The 24,637-nt window shown below is 49.6% G+C and overlaps 1 protein-coding gene across 5 annotated transcripts in view; it reads left to right on the forward strand.

The window, feature by feature from the left end:
* The window catches only part of SYN3 (synapsin III), a 454,689-nt gene that overhangs the window by 416,704 nt on the left and 13,348 nt on the right, over positions 1-24,637 (forward strand). For all 5 annotated transcript variants that reach the window (XM_072741870.1, XM_072741871.1, XM_072741873.1 and 2 more), the window contains 5 exons: positions 8,467-8,609; positions 13,641-13,715; positions 18,047-18,149; positions 22,484-22,618; positions 23,485-23,572. In XM_072741870.1, the coding sequence (XP_072597971.1) occupies positions 8,467-8,609; positions 13,641-13,715; positions 18,047-18,149; positions 22,484-22,618; positions 23,485-23,572 (544 nt within the window). The remainder of the gene's footprint in view (positions 1-8,466; positions 8,610-13,640; positions 13,716-18,046; positions 18,150-22,483; positions 22,619-23,484; positions 23,573-24,637) is intronic.

A 24,637-nucleotide genomic window follows, 5' to 3' on the forward strand; every position in this document is an offset into this window, starting at 1 on the left:
TCGGTTAAGCATCTGATTCTTAATTTCAGTTCAGATCGTGATCTCAGGGTGATGAGATCGAGCCCCGCATCAAGCCCTGCATCGGGCTCCACACTCAGATTCTCTCTTCCTCTCCCAAGCTTTCTCTCTCTCTCTCTCTCTCTCAAATAAATAAATAAATCTTTTAAAAATTTTTAAAAAAAGAATGGTTGCAATTCTCTCAGGTATCTGCTTGCATTTCCTCTTCAGGAGACTGAATTTGTGTGACTGACCAAAGTTTCCTACAATGAACCCTACAAAATGGGGTCACATCTCTAGTCAGATATTACCAGATAGGTTTTTAGCCTCCTTTGAAGGACAATTTTACATTCTCACTCTTACTTGTCTTTCTCTTTTAGTCCTGCCTTTGCTTAACCTTTTACTACAGAAATTTTCAAATATACACAACAGCAGAGAAAATAGTAAAGTGTATTCCCAGGTACCTGTCACCCAACTTCAACCATTATTCACTGAGTCAGTTTTGTTCTACATACTCCTCCACACCTCCTCTCAAACACCACTGAATACTTTTTCATTTTTTTAAGATGAAATATCATTTTCGTTCTATAAAAGTCATCCTTCTAAAGTGTATAGTTTAGTGGTTTTTATGTATATTCACAAGGTGGAGCTATCACCATTATATAATTCCAAGATATGTTTATCACCTCATACCCAGCAGAAGTCATTCTCCATTCTCCTTTCACCTCGGCTCCTGGCAACCCCTCATCTACTTTTTGTCTCTATGGATCACCAGATTATTTTAAAACAAATCTCAGATATCACATAATTTCACCTATAAATATTTCAGTATGTATTTCTAATACATAAGGACTCCTTTCTTTTTCCTTTAGTATAGACAAATATCATAGGATACCAAAAAATAGTAATAATTCTTCAATATAATCTAATATGTAGTCAGTGTTCAATAGTTCCCTATTAACTGGTTTGTCCTCATTGTATCCAAACAAGGGCTTCATACCTGCCATGGATGGGATAACATGAGTCTCTTTTGATCTATAACAGTTCCTCTTCCTGTGGTTGATTGGTCACTTATTTGTTAGAAGGGGTTGGGGGGAGATAATTTTCCTATAGGATTTTCTACATTCTGAATTTGGCTAATTACAGATCCACTGCGGGTTCACTTATTGCCTATACATCCTATAAACTGGGGGTTGAATATAGAGACTTGATATGACTCTGGTTCTGGGTTTGGCAAGAATACTTCCCAGTTGGTAGTAGGTGTTTCTCTTGCACATCTGTAGACATAGTCGTGTCTGACTGTCTTTTGCGATTTAAGACTGATCTGTAAATTCAGGTGCTGTCTGCCTGACCAACACATTAGGAAGTTGGCCATCAGCCTTTCCTGAAGGTTTTGCATTGATCACTGCTGCCTAGATTCATTCTTGCCTTAGGGAGATTTGCAGAAGGATGATGCCCTAGTTCTCTTACTCCTTCCTCATTATTTAGCTGTGATTAGTCTAAAAAGAATTTTTCCTCATCAAGTTAGGTGATTATACAGGAGGTAGATTTTGTAGCTGGATGAATAATTATGTAAAAAAATATGTAAATAATTATGAAAAAATCCAAAAATGAGTTAAAGAGAACCAACTTTTACTGAGTATCTTCTAAGTGCCAGACACTATGCTAGATAGTCCTTTGATATTCATTATAATGTAATTTTAAAATCATAATAATCTAGGGCGCCTGGGCGGCTCAGTCAGTAAGAATCCAAGTCGTGATTCTGGCTCAAGTCATGAGCTCAGGGTTGTGAGATAGAGCACCACATCAGGCTCTGCATTAGCAGGGAGTTTGCTTGAGATTCTCTCTCTCTTCTCCTTCTGCCCCTATCTCTGTTCTCTCTCCCTCTTTCTCTCTCTCCCTCCATCCCTCCAACATAAATAAATATAAATAAGTTCTTTTTAAAAAATAATAATCCGACAGGACATTTATCTCATTTAACAGATAGGAAACTAAAACTCAGAAAAGTGATTTAAATCAGGTCAAACAGCTAGAATTAGGTATAGGAAAGGTGCACCAAAATTATGAATGACCTAGAGCTGAGAGGGAAGTTAACGGGTTAGATGGCAGAGTCAATATCGGGGAACGAAGGGACAGATGGAAATATAAGAGCTTTATATTTACATAGGAAAATGTAAAGTCCTGCTCTGGGACTGAATCCACTCAGGTTCACACTCGGAGAGATGTGAATTATCAGGATCTTGTGTTTCAAAATGAGTGGGAAATACCAGAGAGGGAGACAGAACATGAGAGACTCCTAACTCTGGGAAACGAACAAGGAGTGGTGGAAAGGGAGGTGAGCAGGGGGGTGGGGGTGACTGGGTGACGGGCACTGAGGGGGCACTTAACGGGATGAGCACTGAGTGTTATGTTGGCAAATTGGACTCCAATAAAAAAAAAAAATGACCTGGAGACATTAGCTTACAACAAGCTCCATATGGATCTTAGAAAAACTAACATTGTATTAAGCTGCATTAATAGGAGCAAGTAATGAATAGGCTCAAAGCTCCATTTGGATAAAAATCATAAATCTCTTTTTTTCTTATTGTATCCTCAGCCTCCGGCATAGTATCTGGAAAAACAGTCAGTAATTATCTGGATATAATGGGCACTCAATACAACACCTGGAAACACTTAGATATATTTATTCAATCATTAACCAAGTCTATTGGGTGCTTGTTCCCTGAGTGCTGCTATTGGTGCTTGAAATCCAGCAGTGCTCTTGCAGAGCCAACATTCTAGTAGAATGGTAGGGAAGAGGGACGACAAATAAATAGAGAATGGTGTGAAGTAGGGGTGGAAGTGCCATGGAGAAAAATTAAGCAGGGCACAGTGGATGAGGAATGCTGGGTGGGAGGAGTTGGGACACATCTGAGCGTCAGGGAAGACTGCTCTGAGCAAGTATGTGCAGCAGAGACCTGGATGAAGCGAGGGTGTGGGCCATGCAAGCAAGGAACAGCAGGGCAGGCAAGGAACAGCAAGTGCAAGTGCTCTGAGACAGGCGTATGCCAGATGCATTCCAAGCAGAGGGAAGTGACAGTCTTCTACAGTCTTGGCTAGTGAAACCACATCTGGAGCTGGGTGTGATTCCAGGCACCACATAGTTTAGGAGATTGTCCAATGAGAGCATTTCAAGGTAGTAAAGGGTCTAGAACCTGCTCGTGTCAGGGTGAGTTGAAGAAGACAGTATCTTAGGCATACCTGGCTGGCTCCTCAAGTGCGTGAAGAGCAGACACAAGGCTGAGGGCTGAGACTTACTCTTCATGACCAGTAACTGGGACTACTCATTTACTCCAGGTGTAATATACAGTAGAACAAGTTCCCCAAGGGGAAATTCACTTCCTTGCCCGGTAGTGAGCTCCCTGCTCTCAGAGGTGTTCAAGCAAATGCAGACAGTCTACCAAAGATGGAAAATGACTCTCCTGTTTCAGGCTAGGAGACTTCAGAGGTGAATCCCATCAAGGAGATTCAGAACTGTAACCCGACTCCTCCCACTTCCCTCCCTTTCCATCGTCTCTGTTTCCATGCTCCCACCGTGCTTACCCTCAGGATGAAAAACACGTGTGCACACAAACACATAAGAGAAGGTACAGGGGATCCCTAGGTGGCTCATTGATTAAGCACCTGCCTTCGGCCCAGGGTATGATTCTGGAGTCCTGGGATCGAGTCCCACATCCGGCTCCCTGCATGGAGCCTGCTTCTCCCTCTGCCTGTGTCTCTGCCTCTCTCTCTCTCTGTGTGTGTCTCTCATGAATAAATAAAATCTTAAAAAAAAAAAAAAAGAGCAGGTACAGTAGGATAGAGGAGAGGGAGAGTAGTCAAGGAAGGCAGAGAAAGAGGGAAAGAAGAGACAGAGAAGGGGAGATGGGGACGTGGGAATGAGGCTTCAGAGTTAGGGAGTCCTCAGTGACCCCATTGCAGGTCCCCAGAGCAGCAAATGGTAATTTTGAATCACAGCTCATTTAAAGCTTCCGGTGTTCAGCTTGTCTCTGTGAACATTTGGAGAAGTTTCCAGCTAGTAAATACAGCCGAGTGCCAAGACTCCCTCCCCAGCTCAGCAGCCACTTCACCATCCCTGTGGCTGCCTGGCCTCGTACCCTCTGATCCCGCTGTCCTTTTGCCTGAGGACCATGCCAGAGTCCCCTCCAGCACCCACCACACTCTACTCCAGACCCCCTGCCCGCCTCTCTGCAGTTCCTGACTTGCTCAGAGTCTCACAATCGAAAGATAAACCTTGGAGCCCCTGGGTGGTTGAGTGTCTGCCTTTGGCTCAGGTCGTGATCCCTCAAGCCTGCTTCTTGCTCTGCCTCTCCGTCTCTCTCTTTGTCTCTTATGAATAAATAAATAAAATCTTAAAAAAAAAAAAAAGATGAACCTCTGAGAGCCCAGGATCCAGGCTAAGCAGCTACAGAAAAATTCACCTTGTAAAAGACAGGCTTTCCTGGGACACTGTTTCTTTGCCTTTTCCCAAACTCCTGTATTCTGTCCACCTCTCTACTCCCTCTCAAGTCACAAGTGAATCTTTAACCAGCCTTAAATTCAGTCCAGCAAACATGCTGGGTGCATCCATGCCAGGCACCTGTGTTATGACTGGTTGTCCCCAAGAAGCTGGCAGTCTAATGGGAGGAAGACATGGGTGGAGCTGGGGTGGTGCTGGGGTGGAGCTGGGCTTCACAGGACCCAGACATAGCACAGTTTGAAGACCCTCTCTAAGGAAAAGAACTTAATATTGCCAGGACCATAGGCCAGGGTTTGTCCTGGGGCTTTAGAAGGGTCGGTATACACGAAACCTGGATTATATCCTCACTCCTAGAGAGGGCAAACCCCAAACCACCCAGAAAGGTACACAAGGAGAGGTTGGGCTGACCACAAATTAATTAGCTAATGAATTCACTAAATGCCTCTGTCTACACTGTCTCTCTTTGATCTCTTTTGTCTATCCTGTGAAGAGATGAATGCAGGCATGATGCATTGAATGAATACTTACTTAGGGCTCCTGTAATAATTGGAACAAAGTTCAGCTGTGTAACAAACACCTAAGGTGGCTTCAGTAAGCCAGGACTTTCTCTTTCACACATGGTCTGGGTGAAAGCAACCCAGGGCTCTCATAGAACTCCCTCAGTTTTAAAGACCCAGGCTCCTTCCATCTTGTTGATCATGCCTTCCTGGGGTGTTGCTCTTCAGCCACAATGTCAAAGATGGTCTACACTGCAGCCAGCGGGAAGAGCAAAAGCCCTCCCCTTCCTGTTAGTAGTAGGCCTAGAAGTTCAGACTCTGCTTCTGCTTGCAGAAGCAGAAAACAGGGTCACATGGACACACAGGTGCCAGGGAGATGGGGGAGTGTAATGTTTATTCTATGAGAGGTCATGTGGCCCCAGATCCGGGTGCTTCATGACTGTAGAAGGGAATGGGCATTGTAGACAGATAGAAGTGTCCAAACATCCTGCCATGTATGCTGTGCTGTCTAGGAAACTGGGATGCAGAAGGTCTGGTACTTTCCAGAGCCACCCAGTGGCAAAACTGAATTAGACAAGCTGCCCCTGCAAAGCTTCCCCCACAACCACCACCCATTCTTTCATTCTGGTACCTCTAATTCTCCCGGACACCAAATGTTGACTGAAGATGAAACACTCTGGTCATTAAAGATGAAGTTGGAAGAAGAGGAGGCAATAAGGTGAAGAAATTGCAGAAAGAAAGAATCAGAAGAGAGTAGTGATGTAGAAACCAAGTGTCAAAAAGTTCAGCAATTTCAGATGTTGTGGAATCCAGGATGCTAATCAGGGATGCCTGGGTGGCTCAGCAGTTTAGTGCCTGCCTTTGGTCCAGGGTGTGATCCTGGAGTCCTGGGATTGAGTCCTACATCAGGCTCCCTGCATGGAGCCTTCTTCTCCCTCTGCCTATGTCTCTGCCTCTCTCTGTCTCTCTGTCTCTCTCTCATAAATAAATAAATAAAATCTTTAAAAAAACAAAAAAGTAAAACAAAAAAACAAAAAACAAAAAAAGTAAAAAAAAAAGAATGCTAATCAAAAGAAGGGTATTGTATTTGCCAGTGAGGAGGTGACAGGTGACCTTGGCCAGCTCAGTTTCAGCAGAGTGATGGGGAGTGAAATTTGAAGATGGCAGGTTTAGGGGTGAGTGAGAAGTGAGAAGGTAGAGACAGAGAGCAGTGAGTACTTGGATTTTTGAAAAGCAGGAACAATTTGAGGAGAATGGAGGACCCATGATTGGACTGACCCAAAGAATAATGAATCTTCAAGGCAGAAATATAATTTGACAGCTTTAATGAAGACCAAAATAACAGTGAGTTTACTTCTTTCTCACATAAGAGTCTGAACATGCACAGTCACGGGCAGACTGGGGACTCCATGGTGTTGGGAATCCAGGATCCTTCCACCTCCTAACTCAGCCATCCTCAACATGTGCCTTCCATCCTGTGGTCCGAGGACCTAGCCAGGTGGAAGAGGGAAAGGAGAAAAGGAAGATTCCCTTTGTGGTAAAGGCACCACCCAGAGGTTGCTCATAGCACATCTACTCACGTGTTCATTGACCAGATTCTGAGACTTGGCCACATCTATCTATGAGGGAGACTGGAACAAACAATCTTTAGCTGAGAGACTAGATCCCCAGATAAAACTAACAGGTCCTATTATTGAAGGAGGGGAGGGCAGTGAGCAGTCAGACTTAGAAGACCTGGAACAAAGGGCAGCTTCAGCCGGGAGTGGGAGGAGCACGCTGCAGCCTGGAAGAAAAGGCAGGAAAGCTGGTGAGCTTGGGAAAGGATGGCAAATAGGACTCTTGCTTGGTCACTTTTATTTTCTCCTCAAAGTGGGACTTAGTGTCATCACTGAGAGGCTGGGACTCTCAGAGAGCCAAGAAGAGAGAAGGTATGCCAAGCCTTGCTCCCCATCATTGTTTCCCATCTGTTAGGTTGGAACAGCAGGCATGCACTTGTAGCTGCCCTCAAGATGGTTTGGAGAACAGCTGTGCTCTTGGACTCCTGAATTTCATTCCCAGCTCTGTGCTTAGCTGCCGCATGGCCTTGGACAAAGCAAGAAATAAGTTTCTGCATCTGTTAAATGACCATAATAATGCCCACACCGCCCGCCTCACAATCCCATTTTGTGTCCCATGAGAGAGCTGTGAAACTTCTTTGTAAGTTGTGAGGTTGTGGGTGGGCATCATTCTGCAGGGATGGAGTGGTCAGGGCACTGGTGAGTCTCCAAGGGAGATAAGAGAGAGGCTAAGAGAGATTATAAGGACAGCCTCCTGTGCAAGCTGCCCCCCCCACCTCAACACCCCCCCCCACCAGGGGATCTGGGCTCTGCCCACCTCTGGCCCAACATTAGACCCCCTTGTGCTGTCCCGGTGAGGGTAACAGGGGAGGGGGCAGCACTCTTAACTGTCCACAGCTGGTGGCAATCAGCTTGTGTCCTGTCTTGAGATCACAGCCATAGAGCATTGGCCTCGTCCCCAGCATTGGCCTTGGAAGTTCTCCTGGGACCTCCCCCTGACCCCAAGGCACCACTTCATGTTCCTGGCCTCAGCCCAATAAACAGTGAGTGTCTCCCCCAGGCCTTTGGTTGGGCACAATTAGCCTTTTCCAGTGTATATGCACGTGCACACACACACACACACACACGCACACACATACACACACACTGCTTACAAGCACCACATACAACACGTCACACATACATGTACCCCCCACAAACTGCACATACATGCAACCCACGTGCACATGCCCAACACATACATAGCACATGGACGTATACATGCACTTTCTTTTTCCCAACCGGGCTCTACCCCATGTCACATTCAACCCACTGTACAACTTGCCATGAAATCCTCCATGTAAGTACTTGAGGGACTTTTCTAAAACACAAATTAGGCTACTTTTTTGTTTACACTGCTCTACTTCTTCCAATGGTTTTCCAGAGCCTTCAAGCTAAAATTCTAGACCCTTACCAAAGCAATTGAAGTCCCCCAAGGTGTGTTTCCTGACAACCCTCTTCAGCCATCCCTCATCCTGCAGGCCAATCACCCAGTCTGAACCACTTGCACAGCCCTCGTCTCCATGTGGCTCCTCCTGCCTCGGCTTTGCCCATCCCCTCTATCCTCCAGAGAAATGCTCCTACTGAAAACTGTACTATTCCAAACCCTGTTCAGAGCTTACCTGTTCTGTAAATATGTATGTAAATATGTAAATATTTACATATTTATGTAAATATGTAAAAAATGTTCTCTTGACAGTCCAAATGGAATGTTCTCTTCCTCATCTACAGGTATGTATGTAGTAGAATGACCTGTTCTCCCTGCTAAGCAGGTGACTTTCTCAAGGTCACTCTATAGATAGAACACTGGGTCCTGGCATTGGGTCTGTGCTCCGTGAATATTGGTGGCTGGCACTCACCCCCTGATCCTCCCACACAGATCAAAGTAGAAAACCAGCATGACTACCAGGACATCACCAGCATGGTGGCTATGGCCAAAACCTATGCTACCACTGAGGCCTTCATTGACTCCAAGTACGACATCCGCATCCAGAAAATCGGATCCAACTACAAGGCTTACATGTGAGTCCCTGAGCAGGGGCTGGGTTGCTGGGAGGAGAGGTGGGAGGAGAGTGTAGGAGGAACAGCGATTAGAGATGCAGGTCCAGCCCTGTCTCCTCCACCGCAGGGCAGAGACCCTTCAGCCCATTGTTATTCTCCCTTTATGGCCTCTTTCTGCCCTTCTTCTCCAGTCAGTACGGCTAAGTGCTGATGCTTTCTCAGAGCTTATCCCAGGGTCGAAATCTGTGTACCCAAAGAGAGCTATTTCTCTCAGAGGAAGAAAGATACTTGGCATGTTTGGGGGAACTTCAAGTATCCATGGGATGTATATCATAGGAGACCAGACTAAAAGAGAAACTTTGAGGACAAATCAAGGAGGGTTTTGCATGCCTTGCTGAGGGTTTTGGGTTTTGTCTTGTTTTCTTCTGAGCAGAGAAGTGGCATGATCTGACCTGTATTTATAAAAAGCTGGCTCTGGGGCCACAGGCTGCCAAGGGGTTTCTCTAGAATTTTTAAGACCAATTAGGAGATTACATCAGATTTCTCCAGCTGCAAGCAACAGAAACCACATCTGACCACACTGATGGAGTTTTCAAAAGGAAATTTATTAGAAAGCCATGAATGATCAGAAACTCTGAAAACAGTTGAAACCACTCAACTGTCAATTTCAGAAATATTAGGATTTAGGGCAGCCGCAGGAATCTGGGTAGCGAGAGTAACAATCTTCATGGTACCCCTACTGGAAAATGAATCTGCTGGAATCATTTTCAGTGCTGAACTCAAGGTTGTGATGCCATGGAAACAGCACTGATGAACCCAACTTGGATCACATGCTTGTTGGTTAGAGAATGGCAGAAAAACAGTATGGAGAGTCCCACCAAGATAACATACAATATGGGCAGGGTCATCCCCCAATGGGAACAGAGATGCTGTGACAAAGGGAAGAGGAATGAATGCCAGAAAATTCAACACATTCACCCCAGAGGTGGTTCTGGCACAGGATGCCTCACACTCGAGCTGCTGCGGTCGTCAGAATGGAAGTTCTTGAAAAGGTGGGAGGTCTTATCTGCTCCAAGGCCTCTCTGTGTCTCACTTTGGAATGTTGTAGATTCCCCTTGAAGGAATCTACCCCCAGAGAGCTAACCTGTGCCAGGTTGCCAAGCGTTAATGGAGCACTGGCTGTGCACAGGCTCCTATCTGAGGGCTGCAGTGGCTGGCTCTGGACAGTTGGAAACCTCTCTGTGCGCTTTTGTGCAGTGGAACTCATGCTCTAGGTCAGGGTTAGCAAACCACAGCCCACAGGCTAAATCCAGCTGCTACCTGTTTCTGTAAATAAAGTTTTATTAACCACAGCCAGACACATCCATTTATGCATTATCTAGGGTTGCTTTTGCACTACCTAGATTGCCTCCACTATGGGTCAGCAGAATTTTTCTATAAAGGGCCCAATGGTCATTTTAGGCTTTGTGGGCACACAATGCACAGCAACTACTCCACTCTGCCATCACCTGGGGAACTGGAGAAGATGCAGGCAGTTGACCTATCAAGGAAAGCTTCCCAGGAAAGGGGTGGAGCCAGTCCTCAAGGAATACTTCTGTCTTGCCCATTCCTCTCTTCCACCCCTGAGCCAGGCCAGACCTGTTCCTGCTCTCAGGTACCCTCAGAGTCATAAGGTTGGCTCTCCTCTGCCCCCTCTGCGTTGGGGAACATTCCAGTGCAGCCGTCCGATGCATTCCTGAGGCCTCCACCATCCATCATGATATCATTTCCCTCCTCTCCTCATTGTTCGTGTTTCCACTTGACATTGACGACACCTTGTCCCAGTTTCACTTCTTGAAGATTAGCTCACTGCTGCATTCTTTATGCTGAGCCTTTCTGCCCTGGCAGCTCCAGTTTGTCATTAGTTATGGATTTTCCTGGACCCTGGGTTGGCCCCTGTCCAAGGGAGGGGGTCTGTGTCAGACCTCAATGTAGAGCACCCTCTCTGCCTGCCACCACCACCACCACCACCATTACCAAGCCCGCCGACCATTCAGCCTCCTTTCTGGCCCACTTCCTGCCCTATATTTCAAGGCCTTTGTACTTGTTGCTACTGGGGTGTCCCTGTTACTGGGGCCTCTCAGCAGACAGAGCCAGGAAATACATATGTGTGCCTTAACCCATGCGTGCACATGTATCCAGCTCTATCTAAAGCTAAAAAGAGTTCATATTGACATCTCCGACTTTCGTCGGGTACCACATGATTCATTTCAGCCTTCCCAGATTGCTTATCTATAACTTCCTGCTCCAACAGGGAAAACCTGGCTCCTACCATCTGCCATCTATTTACTTATTTGTTCAGTCCCAGTACAATTGCAGAACCATTAACTTGGAGCCCCGTGGGAAAGAGCTTTACCCACGGCAGTACAGTGCTCATGCACAGCTCCTTCTATGGTTAGTCAGTCAGCCTCCACTCCCATCTAAGGTTACTTGGGTCCACACCTTATCACCCGCCTCTACCCTCTTCAGCAAGGAGGTCAACGTCATACATTTGCAATACAGGTAGACTTTTCTGTCACGGTCTACATTCTGTCCCACATTCCAGTGGCTGAATCACCTTTGGGCCAAGTGACTCTTTTCCCCCAAGCCTGGGATGGGCTCTGCCATGGAAAGTCATAGTTAAGAGCTTGGAGTTTCTCAGATGGGGATTGGTGGCTTCTGTCGCTCAGTGAGAATGGTAATCACAGTAATATCTGTCTCATTAGTTCTGTGAGCCTGAATGAACCAGGACTTCTAGAGCCCTTAGACCCAGGTCTCAGACAGAGAAAGCCCCCATCAAATAGCAACTCTCACTATTATTATTTTCTTGGCAGGAGAGCAATCTGGCTTGTGCTCCTGCTGCCTCTGGCATTGCAATGCCTTCTTTTCTTGTCTCCAGTGACTGAAAAATAATGGTAGTGCCCCGAGGGCTAAGCCATTTATGGGAATATTTCCTTTAGTCCACACAATGTGGAAGGATGGAGATCATTCCCATTTCACCAATGAAAAAAATAAAAACTCAGAGATACAGCAAGAAAATTATGGAAACAAGATTCAACCTTGCATCTGTCTGACTCAAGTCAGTTTTTCCCTTCTCTTACCACCATGCAGATCCTGCTATGCCAACCCTACCACCCTCTGAGGCACATTCATTGGTTCCCTTCTGGGGTCATGTTGAATGACTGGTTTCTCCTTTGCTTTCCCAGAGCTCTTCACTCCTTTGAAACTGGTCCACCCTTCCAGGTAATGAGCAGCCTTAGGATGGGGTCATCTCTGCATACCAAGACAAATCTAAAACCCAGGACATAGAGCAGCCCAGTGAGAGTTTGCTGAATTGAATTGAATCAAGCTAGGCTGAACTGAACTGACATAAAGCTTATCAACATCACTGTGCCCCTTAGCAATTCTAGCTCCTGTTGGCCACCATCTATTTTCAGCATCTTCTGTTTTCAGATACAATTTATTTTCTGTTTTAAGAAGATATATTCGTGTAGCAATTTCTCCCACTTCACCCTTTAATCTCAACCATATACCTTCCCTTACATGCCTTCCCTTGGCCATAAAATGAAAAACTTTACCTCTGCCACTTTGCTTACACTCATTCAGTCTTTGCTGAATCCAGATATGGCACTGGAGATTATTTGTCTTTATTTTTCCCCTAATATAGTCCCTTACCCAGTAGTTAGTTACTAGGTATCTACTACTTGCCAGGTCCCACTGGACAGTGTGGGGACAGGGGATGAGTCTAATAACATTTCCCCTGCCCTAGGGAGACTGGACACTAAAGGAGTCTTTCCAAGTGAGATAAGCATTACTAAACATTGGTTTAGGGGCATCTACTCTTGTTAGGGGAGGTGGGCTGTTGGAAGTCACATGTCATATGAAACGTGAAGGATGAGTAGTCCTTAGGGAGGGAAAGATGGAGACATAGACTGAATCAGGCAAAGGGAAGAATGTGTGCAGAAGCCTTGACATAGGAAAAACCCATGGCATTGGAGCACTGCAAGGGAGGTTGGTGTTGCTGGAACAGAAAAGGAAAGACGAACCGAGAGAGTGTTGAGGCCAGAAGGCCTTCCTGCCCTTCACCATGAAAAAATTATCACTTCTCTCCATGGGTCATTTTTCCTACATTTTGGAGCCCTCAAGAAATTCCAGAATCATGAGTGGCTCTATTGCTTTGGTTCTCCTTTTCAAAAACAAGAGGCCAAAGCTTGGAGCATTTCATCTGATGGTGTAGACATTTTTAAAATTTAAACTTTAGAGGCACCTGCACCCCAGTGTTTATAGAAGCAATGTCCACAATAGCTAAACTATGGAAAGAGCCCACTGACAGATGAATCGTTAAGAAGATATGGTCTATATATACAATGGAATATTACTCAGCCATCAGAAAGGATGAATACCTACCATTTACATCGACGTAGATGAAACTGGAGAGTATTATGCTGAGCAAAATAAGCCAATCAGAGAAAGACAATTATCTTATGGTTTCACTCATGTGGAATATAAGAAACAGTGCAGGGGATCATAGGGGAAGGGAGGGAAAACTGAATGGGAAGTCATCAGAGAGGGAGACAAACCATGAGAGACACTTAACCATAGGAAACAAACTGAGGGTTGCTGCAGGGGAGTGGAGTGGGGGGAGGGGGTAAGTGGGTGATGGGCATTAAGGAGGGCATGTGATGTAGCACTGGGTGTTATATGCAACTGATAAATCACTGACCTCTACCTCTGAAACTAATGATGTACTATATACGGTCTAATTGAATTCAAATTTTAAAAAATGAAAAAAAATCTTTAGATCTCAAAGAAATCTAGAAAAAGATACATAAGATCCAACAAATAAATAAGATAATCAACATAAAGGAAAATAAAAACAGGCAAATAAAGCTGGGGACAAGACATGTACCTAATGATATACACCAGCACGTGAGGCAGGTATTCGAATTGGAGCGTCCTAAGAGCCAAAGCAAATAAGGAAAGCAGAGCAGTGACAGGGGTCCTAATGCCCTCAGTGTTATTTTTCTGATACAGGCGAACATCCATCTCTGGAAACTGGAAGGCCAACACAGGCTCTGCCATGCTGGAGCAAGTGGCCATGACTGAGAGGTAAGAGACAAGGTGCGAGAGGGTGTGGCACCAGCCCCAGCAGGAGGTGGGGGAGGAGTACCACAAGGGGCCTGTAAAGAGTGCCGCCTCACCCTCCTGCCAGTGCTTCACCACCCACAGAGCACGTTCCTAGGCACGTCAGCTGTTGATTGCGTGGCAACCTGCAGGGTAGATGTTACAGTAATCCCACTTCACAGATGAGAGAAGAAAGTTCAGAGAGGGAAAGTGACTTGTCCAGGGTCACAGAGCTGAGAGTAGATCCCTGATGTCTTAACTCCAAGTCCAGGGGTCTTTCCAGCCCTGCCCAGCTATTACGGAGAGAGCAGGGAGTCCTTACCAGTCCCCTCTGTGCTCTGACAGGTACATAAAAGCATCCTTATTAGGGCACCAGGGCTACTGGAATGTCCATCCCTCTCTCAGACTTATATCTTCAACTCAGTGTCAGGAGGGAGAGGTTATTTCTACTGAGTCATGAATGTGGTATGTGCACCCTGGCTGAAGGCACCTCAGGTCCCTCTGCCTTTCAGCACTGCTGGGCACTCTCTCCACCTGAAGAAGGGCCAGTCACCTGCTCGCAAGGCCAGCAGCGCACACACATGCTTCCCTGCGTGCCTGGTGACCTCTGTGTGCTGGCATGCAACAAGAGTGCATGGAGTGTGGGCTTTGGGGTCAGGTCTGGGTGAACATTTATTGAGTGCCTACTGCCTGCCATGTTGTGCCAAGCACTAAAGGAGCCAAGATGAAAAAAGGTGCAGCCTTTCCCTTCAAAGACTCTGGGTCCACTCCAACCATCACAACACAAATCTCATTGATCAGAGACAGAAGGTAGATTGGTTGGCTTGTGGCAATGAAAACTGCAGAGGTGCAGCTCTAGGTGAGGCTTTAGGGCTCATTCTACACACCTCAGCTCAGCTTTCTTCTGCGTTAGCTTCATTCCACACGGCGGGCTCATCTGGTGGCCCATCGAGGCCCCAGACTTCCATCCTGACCATGTCAAGGAGGGCAGGGACAAAACTTCTCTTTCCCAACCATCTCAACTAAAGACTGGAAGGGAGCCTTGATCATGGATTGGCCTGCTGTGGGTCACATGACCATTGCTGAGCCAATCACTAGACCCAGAAGCGGCACCTGTGAGATTGCTCCGGGCCTACATCTTGTCTCCACCCATTGGAGATTGCCCTGGGGCCAGCTATCGCAGCAATGGGTTGGGAGGGCTTGACTCCACTGAACATCAAAAAGGATAAGAAGGGAAATCAATGTTGTGCAGACTAAACCTACAGAGGTCCACTCCTGGCTCCCCAGTCAACATAGGAGACACAGTGTGGTATTTTGGGGTGGAATTGAGCTGTGGTGCTTGCAGGAGGAGCACAGAAAAGGGGCACCCAATGCAGATAAGGGAGGAGTGAGGTCAGAGAAGGCTTCCTGAAGGAGGTGGTTCCACAATCACCTTGTAAAGAGTGAGTAGGAGTTGGGAGGCATCCCTTCATTTCCTTGTTGGTTATCTGTTGAGCGGGAGCTGGGAGCCAGTTGTTGAGTGAGGCCCTGGGGGAACTGTGGCAGACAAGACAGACATGGTCCCTGCCCTCATGATCTGCTGGCTCAGGGCCTCTAAGAAGCAGGATGTGAATGAAAATGAGTGGTCCTGTCCCTTCCAGGCTGTGTTACCTGAGGCGAGTTAACTAATCTTTGTGATCCGCTTCAGCTGTTAATCGGAGGTGATCAACTAGAGTGCTGACGGGGAGAGGGATGGTCAGTACCTAACCCCACAGCCACCGTGGCAGGGTGGGGCTGCCCTCCCTTCCTGACAGCCCTGGTGGCAGCTGCCGCCTTCCTCTGGGAGCCCGCCTATATCAACTAGTCTCAGGGAGGGCGTGCTTGTTACCTTGCCCACCCGAATCATCTGGTCTGAGGCAGTCGTTTCCTTCCCCCAGTGAACAGCCATGGGGCACTGTGGTCCTTTTCTCTGTGGCCTCTCCAGAATGTGAGCCCAGCCTTCTGCGATGCCTCATGAACTGCTCTCAAGTGTCCCCAGCAGGCCACCACATCCTAGCTCCGCACAGTTCCAGGTTTCTTGGGCCATTCCTGCCAGAGCCTGCCTTAGGCCAGGGTCCACTTAGGCCTGGAATTCACTTTCCCTTCTGTAAAGTCATAGGCAGTATTGCCAAAACCTGAAGCAGAGCTCCCCTATCCCACCTCCACAGTGGGAGGAATCCTCTGGGGGCCCATAAACAGGCCCTGGCTCCTTTTTCCACCTGGCTTACCTGTTTGCCAGGTAACCTGACCCTTCAGCAAAACCAACAATGTGGCTTGGTCAGTGCTAGTCCCACCTGGCTGGGGCAGGGGGTAGCGTGACCCATGTTTTCCAGTCTTTCCCGTCCTGCTCCATCCATGGATCCCCTTCCTGGGCCCTGGGAAAGGGGACCTATGCCCCATGGATACAGCCAGTAGGTATTCTGGAAGTTCATCATTGGCAAACAGCCTCTAGAACCCAGCTTTCTCTGGGCAAACAGCCTCTAGAACCCAGGTCTTTCTCTGGCTTCTGGCTTCCATTGAGAAGAAACCTGACTCAGGGGTGTGTCTCAGGGCACAGGCCTCCCTAAACTGAAGAAGCCTCAGCTGTGAGCCACTCCTGCCAAATACAGGGACCCTGTCAGAGAGCCCAGGGGCATCTTAGAACTCTGAGGACCAAAGGCCGTCCTCATGTGTGGCTGCACATGAGAATCACGTGAGAAGCTTTAAAAATGTGTAGAGAGTATTCTAGCATAGGGCAGGGCCCCCAAATCTGTATGTTTATGTTTGTTTGCTCTACCCTCTGGTGATTCTGGGACACAACTAGAATCACACTAGGCCTGCCCATTTTTCAGATAAGGAAACAGGCTTCAAGAAGGAGAGGATTACCCAAAATTATTGAGGACTTTAGTAGCAAGACTCCAGGTCACTGGTCTCCCAGGCAGAGGGACAACAGGCTGCCATGTGTCCCAACTGAGAGGAAGGGTGGCTTGCTTGGCCTGTGGAATCAGACAGACTCTAGGTTTGGAGGCCAGCACAGTGGCTGGTGAAGCTCTCTCAACCTCAGTCTCCTCATCAGTAAGATGGGTTAGACCTTCCTGAAAGAGTTGGGTGGGGGTAGAGAATGAAGGGTCACCCCCCGCAGATGGCCTGGGACCTGTTGGTTGCTGAATATGCATGAGTTTTCATCCTTCCTTTTCCTTCTGTGATCTCACACACTCTCTGTTAGAGTTGAATGAAAAAAGCCAGAGCCAGGAGCCAGGAGATCTATGTAATCCTGGCTGTATTACTGTCTCGCTGTGTGACCTGGCCAAACTGCTCTCCACCTCTGGGCCTCAGTGGGCCTTGGCGGTTAAGATGAGAAGGTTGGTTCTAAGAGCACTTCGGCCATGACCTCTCCTCATTCTAGGCCTTGTCGCTCAGAGACACAAATAGATCTCAGAGCAGGCGTGCCCTGTGTGACCCTGGAGAGTGAGGGCAGAAGCAAGAATATTGACACCAAGTCCCTGGTGACTCCCAAGTCCGGCCCCCACAAGAGATGCCAAGTGCGAGCCCGGGAAGACTTCTCCAGATACAACCATCCCCTTGTTGTGGGGTCAAAATCCAGTGTCGAGATCTTTCCCCTGCAAAGCAAACTGACCTTGTAGCCATCAAGTGGCTGGAAAGGGAACAAAAGCATTGGGTCCAGAGGGCCAGGCCCGGAGGGGAGAGCGGCCTGCCAGGCTCCCAGGCCTGCCCACCCCAGGCACAGGGCAGAATGCGCCCTTTGTCCCCTTTGTCCCCCGCAGGCTGTTGTCTAGCGTGCTCACTGGGGCTTGGAGTATGGCCTGGGAGGGATTCTGAGCCCTTCCAGCAGCTTTCCCAAGGGAAAGGGCCGCAGGAGTGGCTGGGTGTTCAGGATGGCTCCGGATGGAGGCAGGGCAAGCTCTGTGGAGCCAGCACCGCACTGCCATGGCTGGGTCCCTGACATCTCTCCCTCCTCTCCTTCCTTCTGCTCCTCACCCTTCCTCTCTCCGGCTTCCTGCCTCCCTTGCTAGTCTCTCTCTGCCCATCTGTGTTTCTGCCTTTGCTTGTACCCCATTCTGTCCCTCCCATTGCCTCTCTGTCTCCCTCTGTGTCTCTGTCTCTCTCGCTGCATCTCTGTCTCTTGTTATTTCTGACCACCTCTCTCTGTTTCTGGATGTGTGCACGTGTCACTGTCCTAGGCCTGTTTGTCTGTGTGTCTCCCTGTGTCTCTCTCTGTCTCCACCTCTCTCTCTCCCTCTGCTCCCCCTTCCTGCTCTCTCCCCCCACGCTCACAGTCTCTCTCTCCGTCCCTGCAGGTACAGGCTGTGGGTGGACAGCTGCTCAGAAATGTTTGGCGGCCTGGACATCTGCGCTGTCAAGGCGGTCCACAGCAAGGACGGCAGAGATTACATCATTGAGGTGAGGGCTGAAGCAGAAGGTCCTCCTGGCCAGAGGGACAGAATCCGCCCATGGGCTCCAGCGTGGTCAGCCATGCCCCGGCCCATGGCCTGGGCACACGCGGCTCCCAGAGGCTTCTCACCCACCACCCTCACAAACCTCCCCATCCCCATCCTCGGCAGCATCTAGAGCATCTGTGTTCCGACAGGCAGTTTGACAACCCGTGGGCCTAAGGATGGTGGGGGTGGGGAGCATCAGTCCATGAGTCAGCAAGATCTGTGCCATTGGGCCTCTTAAATTTTCTGTGTCCAAGTGTGTCAGGAGGGCACACTTCCCTAGTCACCGTGCAGAGATTCCTCTTCATTCAATAGACCTGTCCTTGGGGTTCCCTGGGGCTAGGCAGGGGTGTGGTTCTGGGGACAGAGCTGTGAACCAGACAGACATGGGGTGTACAGGCTGGTGAGGAAGAAGGATGATAAACGGGTCATGGAGGACACTGAAAGTTAGGACAGGGAGCACGGCGCTGCAGGGGTAGGAATGGAACAAAAGATGTAGGGAATTAGAATTGTGAGAGATGCTGCAGAGGAGCTGCGGGTCCCAGAATCTCCCCAATGACCCACCTACAGCCCATGCCTCTCCCAGGCCCACAGCCCGCTGCCCCCGCCAGCAGGACTGTCCCTACCCATCTACCTCTAATCCCCACTCCCCTTCCCCTGCCAGCTTCCTATCCATGCTCCCTGCCACCCCCCGACCCCACAGTCCCCCTGTCTCCTCCAGGACTGCCCCCCACACCAGGCCTCCTGGTCCCACAGTCCTCCTCTGCACCCCAAACCCTCTCCCTGCCCCATCTCTCTACCCCACCCCCCGCAGCTCTGGCTCTCCACTGCCCTCCCCTGAAAAAGCCCCTATGGCCTCAGAGTCCTCCCTTCTCCCCCCAACTGCACATCTCCGTGTTCACGCTGCCCCCGCAACCCCTTCCCGGGCTCCCCTTCTGTGGCCTTCAAACCCCAGCGGATGGGTGGTGCTGACACAAGGCCAAGACACGTGAGGGAGAGCCCTGTGGCCGCCCCCTCCCAGGCTGTGGGCGGCTAATGGGAAGCACATGGCTGGGCGACCACAGGAGCCAGCTAGTCCCCAGGCCTGCGTGCCTACGCCACTCCCCAGGACCCCCAGCGCGGCACTACCGGTGACTCTGTGGGTGGGGGCCCTGCTATTTTTTGTGGCTGACCCAGGAGAGCAGCAGCCTCCTGCCCAGGGAGTGGCCACCACGGAGGTGTCGGGAGGGATCCAGGGCGGACACCGTCCCTCCCCAGAGAGGCCAGAAGCTCCCAGGAGGACTTGCATCTGTATTTGCAGGTTCCATCTTGCTCTGGAATATAGCTCTCATCTCAAGTCCAGCAAGCACTTCCCTCTGGCTGCTACCATAGCTGAAACCACCCCCACCCCGGCCCCCTCCCCCAGGACACCTGCTCAAAGGAGCAGTACTGGCCTGCACACTTGCTTCTGAGCCAGAGAGAGGCAGGCTGCATCCCGGAGGAGTGGGTGCCCAGCCTTCCTGAGGATGCCCTGGTGCTTTGGACCAGGGACGGACCAAGGGCCTTCCTGCCTGAGGTCTTGCATCTCTTGAGACCCCTCCAGGCCCTGCTACGCCTACATGTCCTCACAGGGACCAGCAGACACAAACACAGCTGTGGCGCACACGCAGTCATCCAGCCTTCACTAACCAGTCCTGGTGCTGGGTGCCAGGCTCCAGGCTAGGTGATGGGGACTCAGCAGCAACCATGGCGGCCGGGACCTTCCTCCTAGAGCTTCCATCCAGAGAGGTGACAGCCATCATGGAGGAAGGGCTCCTTGGCTCCCCCCTCACACACACACACACACACACCCGAGTTTAGCCCCCTCTCCCTTCCATTCTCTCTGCCCCCAAGAGCTCCTGCCTATTTGAGTTTTCTCCACCTTCGTATTTGTAGGCCTAGGCTCCCTGCCTCCAAACATTCAAAGGGTCAGGGATAAAGGACCTCTTACATTAAAAAAAAAAAAGCAAAATTAGTGGTTTTGTACTTTAAAAAACAAGAAAACATCTTCTCAAAATGTTCCAGAAAAAAAAAAAAAAGATGACTTTTCAGACTGTTTTTTCTCTCAGAAACATTGCAGAGCTGTTTCCCTTGCTCTTGGGTTTACAGTGGGGTCAAGGGAGATGAGGAACTTGTTACCAGGAAGATAAAAGGTATTTTTTCCCCAGTGAGGAAAAAAATGGCAGAAGAGATCCAAAAATACTGTTTTCTTCAGCCACCTCTGTGGTGAGAACATAAAATTTGTATGACATGTTTTGTGATGATCCTCACAGTAAAATACTCAGGGGAAAGACCCTTGAACTTGCCCTCCGTGGCCTGTCCAGGGAATGACATTGCTCACTGGAAAAATATCTCCCTGGGGAGACCAGAGTGTCCACTTCCTTTGGCTTTGTCCACCACGGGGATTCGAAACTGCTCTGACCTCAGGTTCCTCGCAGTGGCTATTTTCCACTGCAGGGAGTGTAGGAAACAGAGACCAGAGCAGACAACGGTGGGCAGGGGCAGGGAGAGGAGGACAGGCATGTGTCCACGTAGACAGACTCCACGGTTACGACCCAGTTCAGCCCACATAGGCCAGCAGGCTGTTGGTGTGCCGGGCACAGAGAGCTGGGATGCCAGGGACTCAGGCCCAGCCCACGAGGAGTTTGGGTTGAGGACAGCGCTCAGGACCAGGCTGGAATCAACATTCACATCCTTGAGTTTGCTTTCCAGCCTCCCAACCACAGTGGGTGCTTTGGACACATGGACCCCTAGGTGCCCCAGCTGGGTTTCCCAGCCACCTAAGGCCCTCAGTTTACAACTGCCCAACATCACACAGCAAGTCTGTAGCAGAACATAGGCTTGGATTCCGGGTTTCCGTTCCCAGTTTTCACCACAGAGAGCTGTTTCAGTGCTCGGTGAGAAATGGAAGGACTGTGGCTTGCTAGTCACGTGTTCTCGAATTTACTACTTGTTTGATGTCTTCACCTTCCTCATCATTTTGATAAAGATAATAGTGGTGCCTGCCTCCAAGAGCTCTTCTGAGACTTGTATAAGATCACCACACCCAGTGCTTGGAACAGTGCCTGGCCTGTAATCAGTGCTTAATAAAACATAGCGCACGGTGTCCTGATAATCACAAGCGGGACTCAGTGCAAGGACCTTCATTTTTCCATCGTAGGGGTTATTGAGGGCATAGCTGTTGATCAGGACCTAGGGCGCATCCCTGACCCAAGGACTTAGAGTCTGGTGGAGAGACACAGGGAAACAGGAGAGGTCAGCACTCCCCTGGGTAAGCTCCCCAAGGCAAGAGTGCGGCTGAGCAGCTGGTTAGAAGTTGCTCAGAGGGAGAGGAAGGGCTTAGCTGGGTGTTTCCAGAGGACAAGAAGGAGTTAAGTGAAGAGTGAGCAGAGGGAATGGGTGTAGTTAGGGACCTGGTCAGAAGACAGAGCCTGGTAAGTCCAGAGCCTGGAGGAGGGGAAACAAGGCCATGTGTTTGGTGGCCAGGGCAGGTGAGCAGGCTGGAATCTGGCGGAGGAGACAGTGCCTGTCTGGGCCATGCTCCACTCCACACCTTCTACAGCTGCCCATGCACGTGCACGGTTGGCCTGTGTGACTTTGGCTGAGTCCCCTCCAATCCCTAGGCCTCAGTTTCTCCACCTGCCAAAAGAGCAGGTTGAGCAAATATGATCTCTCAGGAGCTGCCCCCCAGCATGAGTACTTTGCCTCCTTTGAGAAACAGGCTGTTACCTGTGGAGGGAGTTTCTCTGCTGGCATAGGCTCTGCCAGAGGCCCCAAGGATAGGCTGCTTCTCTCTGAACCCAGGGCCAACTGCAGCCCATATCAATTTTTGGTCCAAATTGAGCCCCCCCCCCCCCCCCCCCCCCCCCCCCCCCCCCCCGCCCACTGCTTCCGGCTTTGTGGAAAACCTTGACCTTGGACCAGTGGCCCAGAGGTCAGCCCCAAGCCTGGGTAGGAGCCAAGGTGGGAAAGGAGGGGGCAGAGACTGGCTTCCCCAAGAAAAGAGCAGAAAAGGTTAGCAAAGGCTCTTTGGCCCTTGGTCACATTTCTGTAGCCCAAAAAATGGAGGCTGAATTGTAGCGAAGCCAGAGAGTGGATTGAGACAGAACTGCGGGGACCTGGGTGACTCCAGGGGAGCAGACCCAGCCCAAGGCCGGGACCAGGTTGGCTGGAGAACACCGCCACCCAGCGGCCACTTCTGTGCTGAGCCCTGAGCCAGCCCTCCTGGGCCTCGCTAGCGATTTGCGTGGGGCTCCCTCGGGCCTCCTTTCTCTCCCACAGGTGATGGACAGCTCAATGCCCTTGATTGGCGAGCACGTGGAAGAGGACAGACAGCTGATGGCCGACCTGGTTGTCTCCAAAATGAGCCAACTCCTCGTACCCGGGGGCACTGTGCCCTCACCACTGAGGCCTTGGGTAAGGTTCTCGGGAACACAGGAGACTTTGTGGCCGGGAGAAATGCCAGGCTGTCTAGAAATGAGGAGTCCCTCGGAATCAAAGGAGATGCCCCTAGAATGGCACCTCCCCGGGGAGACAGGAATGGGGTGCAGGTGGAGGTGGGCATGAGGGCCTGCACCCCTGCTCCAACCAGACAGGGGCTTTGGGAGGCTCTCAGACCTCCCTCCTTCCATGTCATGGGGGGAAACACTCGAGGGCGGAGATCATTATCGTGAGAAGCCAGCTGTCCCTTCTGTGCCCTCCATGCTGGGCCTGAGCAGGGAGCAGCGGGTGTGTGTGGCCATGTGTGTATGGTTGTGTGCGTGCATGCATAGATGTGTGTACACACATGCCCTTTGTGTGTTCCCAGAGCACCAGTCAATAGACACTATTGTGTCTTCTGTTTCTCCATCCCCCAACCTCCACAAGCTCCCACACAGCTCCTCCATTCCATGGTCCTCAGCACAGATTACCAGATCATTCTCCACAGAATTTGCTAGCTCCTAGTTTTATGGAAAAGCAAGTCTCAAACCTGCTCCCCTCCCCCTTTCCCCCAAAAAACAAATCTATCATAATAGCTGTGGGAATGGTGGTTATACTTGAGGGGGTTGTGGGCTGGGAAGGGGCATGGGGCAGCCTTCTCTGCTGGAATGTTCTGTCCTGATCTGGGTGGTGGCTACCCAGACATATACACATGAAAAAAAAGTCACGATGGTGTGTGCTCTTAAGAATTATGCACCATACATAAGTTCACCTCTGTGATAACAAGATCTTAATGAATCCTGCCTTCTGAGGAAGCAGGTGGCTGTGGCATCACAACAGGTTTCTTTCCTCTCCTGCTCTAGGCTCCACAGACTAAACCAGCAAAGTCCCCAGGGCCAGCCCAGCTGGGGCCTCCGCTTGGACAGCCCCAGCCACGCCCGCCCACACAAGGTAAGAGCCAGGACAAGTCACCCAGAGAGATTATACAGAGAGGATGTTTAAATGCCCCAAGTTGTCCGTGTGTGGTCTCCAGAGGGCACTCGGGAAAAATCCACCTTAATACTGTAGCCACAGAATGCGCGCACTCTGTGTGCAGAGCGAACGGGACTGTGATGTGTGTCACCCCCTTCCTTTCTACTAAGGTGCACATTGAGGCTTTGCCCAAGGAAACACAGCAAGAAAATGCAGGTTTGTAAGTCTGGCCTTTTAGATCTTTGAGAAAGTGTTTCTTAGCCCCTAGTGGTGCCTGTTTATGGATTGATGAGCCAACCAGCCAGAGTGGGAAAGAGAGAAACGCAGAACATGATATAAGACCTGTCAATGGAAATTCTCCCTCAAAAAATATTCCGGCATTACTGTGTAAATGCCACCATTTAATAGAGAACGGATAGACTAGCGATGACAGGATGAAGCCGTGGCAATAACTAACTTTCTTACGGAATGTCGCCGCTTGAGGGTTCTCCCACGAGGGCCTGGGGAGGAAACTCGCCACGGCGCTCACTCTCAGCCAGAACCTTCCAGGCGCACGCTCACTGCTCTAGCACCACCTTGGAGCTTCCTGGCAGCTCTGCATCAAGAAGCCCCGCCAGGGGGTTTCACAGCAATCTTTTTAAAAATCTGCTTAGAACCTATCAGGGGGGGAAAAAAAGCATTAATCTCATGCTCTGGCCTTTCTAATCACTTTTATTAAAATGATATATTCATTGTTTCTTGGGGAAAAAATTGACCCTGGGTATTTAATGGCTTCCCGTTCCACAGGTGTCAGATAAAGTACCCCATCCATCTTTCTCATGTGTGCCAGAAAGTAGGGGCTCCTGGAGGCTCAGTGGTTGAGCATCTGCCTTCAGCTGAGGTCATGATCCTGGGGTCCTGGGATGGAGTCCTATATTGGGCTCCCTGCTCCTCCCTCTCCCTCTGCCTCTTACCCAGCTTGTGTACTCTCTCTCTCTCTCTCTCTCTCTCTCAAACAGGTAAATAAGATCTTTTTTTTAAAAAAGGCAGAAAGTATTTAAGAAA

Source organism: Vulpes vulpes, chromosome 16 (genome assembly GCF_048418805.1).
Source record: "Vulpes vulpes isolate BD-2025 chromosome 16, VulVul3, whole genome shotgun sequence".
In the NCBI taxonomy this organism is placed as follows: Eukaryota; Metazoa; Chordata; class Mammalia; order Carnivora; family Canidae; genus Vulpes; species Vulpes vulpes.